Below are 6,278 nucleotides of genomic sequence, written 5' to 3'. Positions count from 1 at the left end.
AGCCACTGGGGAGGCTGCCATACCTTCTTTAAATTTAGAATGCCAAGGCACTAACCACAAATCCTCAGTGAGGTATGTGTGTGTGCAATGTAATGAACAAAACGTTTGTTAGACTCAACTGTAGTTTTTTTTTTTTTTTTCCCCATTTGAGAGGTAGATATATGCTATTTTCATTTTTTCCACAGGTTGCTCTGAGACTGTGGGACAACCGAAGCATTTTCTTCAGAATTATCTATCACTATACAATTAGAAAGGAATGCCTTTTCAGACAATCTTGACTAACTTTGAAACTTTCAGATAAAACTATATGACAAAACGTTTCTCTTGGCTTGGAGTTTCTCCAGCAGGCTATAAGTGAGGAGGGCCAAACTGATCCCCTGATCCCTGGGAAACTTGAGTATACCCAGTATCTAAACTGATTATCTCACCTTATCCTGTCGTTAGGTAGAGAAGGCCAAAGCCATAGTTTGCATGGCTCGTTAGGGATGAGATAAAAGACCCAAAACACTAGATGCAGAAAAATGACAAATAGCCAAAATTGGACAAAACTCTTATAGTTCTAATGTTATGTCCAATATTTTGAGATTGGTTTTAATGTGATTCTTAGTAATATTCCAACAAAAAATCAGTTTTTATATTCCCTCATTACTACTAAGGCCTATATTTTAAAATTAATTAATTTATTTTAACTGGAGGCTAATGACTTTACAATATTGTAGTAGTTTTTGCCATACATCGACATGAATCAGCCATGAGTGTACATGTGTTCCCCATCCTGAACGCCCCCTCCCACCTCCCTTCCCATCTCATCCCAATAGCAGCCATTCTAACCAGCATGAGATGGTACCTCATTGTGGTTTTGATTTGCATTTTCTGATAATGAGTGATGTTGAGCATCTTTTCATGTGTTTGTTAGCCATCTGTATGTCTTCTTTGGAGAAATGTCTGCTTAGTTATCTGGCCCATTTTTCGATTGGGTCATTAATTTTTCTGGTATTGAGCTGCATGGGCTGCTTGTATATTTTTCAGATTAATTCTTTGTCAGTTGCTTCATTTGCTATTATCTTCTCCCATTCTGAAGGCTGTCTTTTCATCTTGCTTATAGTTTCCTTCATTGTGCAAAAGCTTTTAAGTTTAACTAGGCCCCATTTGTTTATTTTTACTTTTATTTCCATTATTCTGGGAGGTGCATCATAGAGGATCCTTCTGTGATTTACGTCAGAGAGTGTTTTGCCTATGTTTTCCTCTAGGAGTTTTATAGTTTCTGGTCTTACATTTAGATCTTTAATCCATTTTGAGTTTATTATTATTTTCTTTTTCTTTTTTAATATACATTTATTTATTTTAATTGAAGGCTAATTACTTTACAATATTCTATTGGTTTTGCCATACATCAACATGAATCTGCCACGGGTATACACGTGTTCCCCATCCTGAACCCCCCTCCCACCTCCCTTCCCATACCATCCCTCTGGGTCATCCCAGTGCACCAGCCCCGAGCATTCTGTACCATGCATCAAACCTGGACTGGCGATTCGTTTCACATATGATATATACATGTTTCAATGCCATTCTCCCAAATCATCCCACCCTCGCCCTCTCCCACAGAGTCCAAAAGACTGTTCTATACATCTGTGTCCCTTTTGCTGCCTTGCATACAGGGTTATCGTTACCATCTTTCTAAATTCCGTATATATGCGTTAGTATACTGTATTGGTGTTTTTCTTTCTGCCTTACTTCACTCTGTATAATCGGCTCCAGTTTCATCCACTTCATTAGAACTGATTCAAATATATTCTTTTTAATGGCTGAGTAATACTCCATTGTGTATATGTACCACAGCTTTATTATCCATTCGTCTGCTGATGGACATCTAGGTTGCTTCCATGTCCTGGCTATTATAAACAGTGCTTAGATGAACACTGGGGTGCACGTGTCTCTTTCAATTCTGGTTTCCTCAGTGTGTATGCCCAGCAGTGGGAGTTTATCTTTTGTATGGTGTTGGAAAGTGTTCTAGTTTCATTCTTTTACAGGTGATTGACCAGTTTTCCCAGCATCACTTGTTAAAGAGATTATCTTTTCTCCATTGTATATTCTTGCCTCCTTTGTCAAAGATAACGTGTCCATAGGTGCATGGATTTATCTCTGGGCTTTCTATTTTGTTCCATTGATCTATATTTCTGTCTTTGTGCCAGTACCATACTGTCTTGATGACTGTGGCTTTGTAGTATATCCTGGAGTCAGGCAGGTTGATTCCTCCAGGTCCATTCTTCTTTCTCAAGATTGCTTTGGCTATTCGAGGTTTTTTGTATTTCCATACAAATTGTGAAATTATTTGTTCTAGTTCTGTGAAAATACCATTTTTATAGAATAATACCATAGAAAATAGAAAAATATCATTTTCTCAAATAGTAACTTGATAGGGTTTTCACTGAATCTATAGATTGCTTTGGGTAGTATGCGCATTTTCACTATTCTCCTGATCCATGAACATGGTATATTTCTCCATCTATTTGAGTCCTCTTTGATTTCTTTCATCAGTGTGTGATAGTTTTCTATATATAGGTCTTTCACTTCCTTAGGTAGATTTATTTCTAAGTATTTTATTCTTTTCATTGCAATGGTTAATTGAATTGTTTCTCTAATTTCTCTTTGTTTTCTCATTGTTAGTGTATAGGAATGCAGGCCTATTTTGCAACCACTACTTATATAATCTAAGTAAAAAGGCAACTATTTGCTATTTTCTGATGACTCTTCTAAGATCTTAGAAGACATGACTCTTCTAAGATCTGTTGCTGTTTGCCTTTTGAAAATCAGCAGGTAAAATACATATTGACATTAAATATGACAATTTTGACTCTTACTCCTTAGTATGATAGTAGTTCTACCAGGGCAGTTTTTTAAATATTTCTTTTCTATCTTTTGGTCAACATGAGTGATAAGTCAGACTTGTCTGAAGTAGAGAAGTCTGACAGGCCCAAACTGAAGAAAACTAATACCAAAAAAAAAAAAAAAGCCTTCTTCCCTCAAAGGTAAGTAAGTCATGGGGAGTTTCTATTTGAGACAAACAATGGTGAAAATTAATAGGTTTGGTGAATACATGCTTCTAGTAATTTTTCCCACAAAGTAAACAATAGGGTACCAATTATTTACTGTAACAATTATTTAATGTTCAATTAACTCTTTGTGACCACATGGACACCAGGCTCCGCCGTCCATGGGATTTTCTAGGCAAGAGTACTGGAGTGGGTTGCCCTTTCCTTCGCCATGGAATCTTCCCGACCCAGGGATCGAACCCAGGTCTCCCGCATTGTAGACAGACACTTGACCGTCAGAGCCACCAGGGGAGTTTGGCTGACTGGGGGTTAAACGTCGGGGAGGGGCGCATCAGGAGTTGGGAAGTGGGACGTCCAGTATCACGTGACATGGGCTGCCATAGTAACACGCCTCCCTGCCTTGCATCCAATCAGATGTGGACAGTGTCTGTGACGTCAGGGAAAGCAGGGCCTATACATTCAGCCAACGGCCTTCAACCCCCTCGCTGTTCTTCTGCGCTGAGCTATGGAGAATGGCGGCTCTGTCGTGTCCCAACCATCCCCTGACGGCTATGAGGAAGACGTGATCACCAAAGAAACTGGCACCTCCGAAACTGAGCCCTCTGAAACGGAGATGGCGAAAGCGGAGACCTCCAAACCAGAGCCGTGTGATGCGGAACCAAAAAAGGCAAAGCAGAAGACAGCTAATGGCCGCCGTCGCCGTCGCCGGCACCGCCATAACGACAATTTCTCACGTTTTGCTACCTATTTCCCTAGGGTGCTGAGGCAAATACATAAAGGCATGAGTCTTTCCCGCGACTCCGTGAACATCCTGGATTCGTTTGTGAAAGATATGTTTGAGCGGATAGCCGAAGAGGCCGGGCGCCTGGCCCGCAACAACAAGCGCCGCACCATCACGCACGAAGACATCGAGGCAGCTGTGCGTCTTCTGTTGCCTGGGGACCTCTGCAAGTATGCCATAAACGTGGCCACCAAGTCGCTCATCGGATACCACACCTGCAGATGAACTGCCTCAGGACTGTCTGACCATCGCAAACCAGACTTAAGGGTTCTCCCCTTAGGCCCTACATTTAATCTTTAAAACATTTCTACCCCAAAGAAAACATTAAAAACCTCGTTAACTTTGCTTCAATATGTGTCGGTTGTGTCATTTGTTCCATGGAAAATCGTGTACTTTTCGCAACTCGTCACTTTCGTAAGTGGTTATTTCTGTTCATGGTTTCTCAGTAATTTTAGGGATCTTTATGGTCAAAATTCTTTCCCTACAAGTTTCGTTGGCCTTTTCCATTTGCATTCTCCCGTCTATATTTAGGTATCACCCAGAGATTTTTATATGGGGTATGCTATGCTATGCTATGCTATGCCAAGTCACTTCAGTCGTGTCCGACTCTGTGCGACCCCATAGACGGCAGCCCACCAGGCTCCCCCGTCCCTGGGATTCTCCAGGCAAGAACGCTGGAGTGGGTTGCCATTTTCTTCTCCAATACACGAAAGTGAGAAGTGAAAGTGAAGTCGCTCAGTCGTGTCCGACTCTTAGCGGTATGAGGTATAGCAACCGATAAAAAACAGTGTGGTCTTCCCGGGTGGCTCAGCAGTAAAGAATCCGCCTGCAATGCAGGAGTCGCAGGAGGGGCAGGTTCCATCCCTGGGTCATAAAGATCCCCGGGAGGAGGGCATGGCAACCCTCTCCAGTATTCTTTCCTGGCGAATCCCCATGGAGAGAGGAGCCTGGTGGGCTACAGTCCATAGGGTCTGCAAAGAGTCGAGCCCCACTGAAGCAAGGTAGCACGCAGGCACACAAAGAGCAGTGTGTGTGTGTATGTGTGCTCAGTCACTCAGTCACCTCCGACTCTTTCTGACCCCATGGACAGGAGCCCACCAGGCTCCTATCTCCTCGAAAATTTCCAAGCAAGAATACTGAACTGGGTTGTCATTTGCTACTCCAGGGGATCTTTCTGACCGAGGGATAGAAGCTGTGTCTCTTTCGTCTCCTGCATTGGCAGTCAGATTCTTTACCACTGCACCAGCAGTAGCAGATGTAAAAATCACATTTACCCATTCTATTCCTTCAATCCCAATTCACTTCCATGTGTAAAATAGGACTCAAACACAGTGTTAAATAAGAAAATTCTAAATTTCTGGAATCAAACACCATATCTTCTGAAATTACCTTATCCAGATTTCTCTGACCCTATTTTTTGTTTGCAACCTAGAACATTTTGCTTTAAAAAAAAAAAAAAAAAAACCCTGACTGAATTGCAAACTTGCAGGGATGATGGGATAGTCCAGTGACAGTGAACGTAGCCACAGTCTCCACAGTAGCAGCCAATGAGGGACTGGTAGCCCATGAGATAAAGCAATTGGCCAAACGTATGGTAGAGTGAGGAGGGCTGAACAAATAACAACCTTCCTGTGACACTCAGCCTAGAGATGGAGCGGGAGCGTGGGGTGATAGTTTCCCTGATGTTTTTCCATTCAAGCACCTGCTGTTAACCATGGCGATTTAAGTACAGGCATCCATTTCTTGGGGCTTCCCAGGTGGTGCTAGTGGTAAAGAACCTGCCTTCTTATGTGGGAAACGTAAGAGCCATGGATTCAACCCCTGGATTGGGAAGATGCCCCGGAGAAAGGCATGGCAACCCACTCCAGTATTCTTACTGGAAAGTCCCATGGACAGAGGAGCCTAGCGGGTTACAATCCATAGGGTCTCAAAGAGTCAGACACGACTGAAGCGGCTTAGCATGCGCACATCCATTTCTTGGGTCTTCCCAGGTGGTGCCGGTAGTAAAGAACCTGCCTGCAATGCGGGAGACACAGGAGACCCAGGTTCTGTCCCTAGATGGAGAAGGTTCCCTGGAGGAGGGCATGGAAACCCACTCCAGTATTCTTTCCTGGATAATTCCCAGGGACAGAGGAGCCTGGTGGGCCACAGTTCATAGGGTCACAAAGAGTGGGACACAACTGAAGAGACTTAGCGCACATGCATGCATCCATTTCTTGTTGTGGGACATGTCTCTAGCTCCTTGCATCAAAATAAGGAGGAGGACGATGTTCAGCAATAAGAGAAATAAGATGACTCCTTCTTCTACCTCACGTATTTGACTGCTATTGCTTATGATAGTATTTACTGAATGTAATGTCCATGTGTTTTCTTCTTGGTGCATTGACATTTTTATTTCTATAAGTTTATTGCTGAATTTCAAAGTAGTTGGTGATTTCCCT

At 42.6% G+C, this 6,278-nt stretch overlaps 1 protein-coding gene across 1 annotated transcript; it reads left to right on the top strand.

Moving 5' to 3' along the window:
• The first annotated feature begins 3,561 nt into the window (after positions 1–3,561).
• On the top strand, positions 3,562–4,062 carry LOC616431 (late histone H2B.L4). Its single transcript, XM_015461574.2, has one exon. It carries the CDS (start codon positions 3,562–3,564, stop codon positions 4,060–4,062), a length of 501 nt encoding a protein of 166 aa, XP_015317060.2.
• Positions 4,063–6,278: the final 2,216 nt, after the last annotated feature.

Source organism: Bos taurus, unplaced genomic scaffold (assembly GCF_002263795.3).
Source record: "Bos taurus isolate L1 Dominette 01449 registration number 42190680 breed Hereford unplaced genomic scaffold, ARS-UCD2.0 Leftover_ScbfJmS_261_1982, whole genome shotgun sequence".
NCBI lineage: Eukaryota > Metazoa > Chordata > Mammalia > Artiodactyla > Bovidae > Bos > Bos taurus.
The sequence above is the reverse complement of the archived record's forward strand: the minus strand, read 5'-3'. Positions and strand labels throughout refer to the sequence as shown.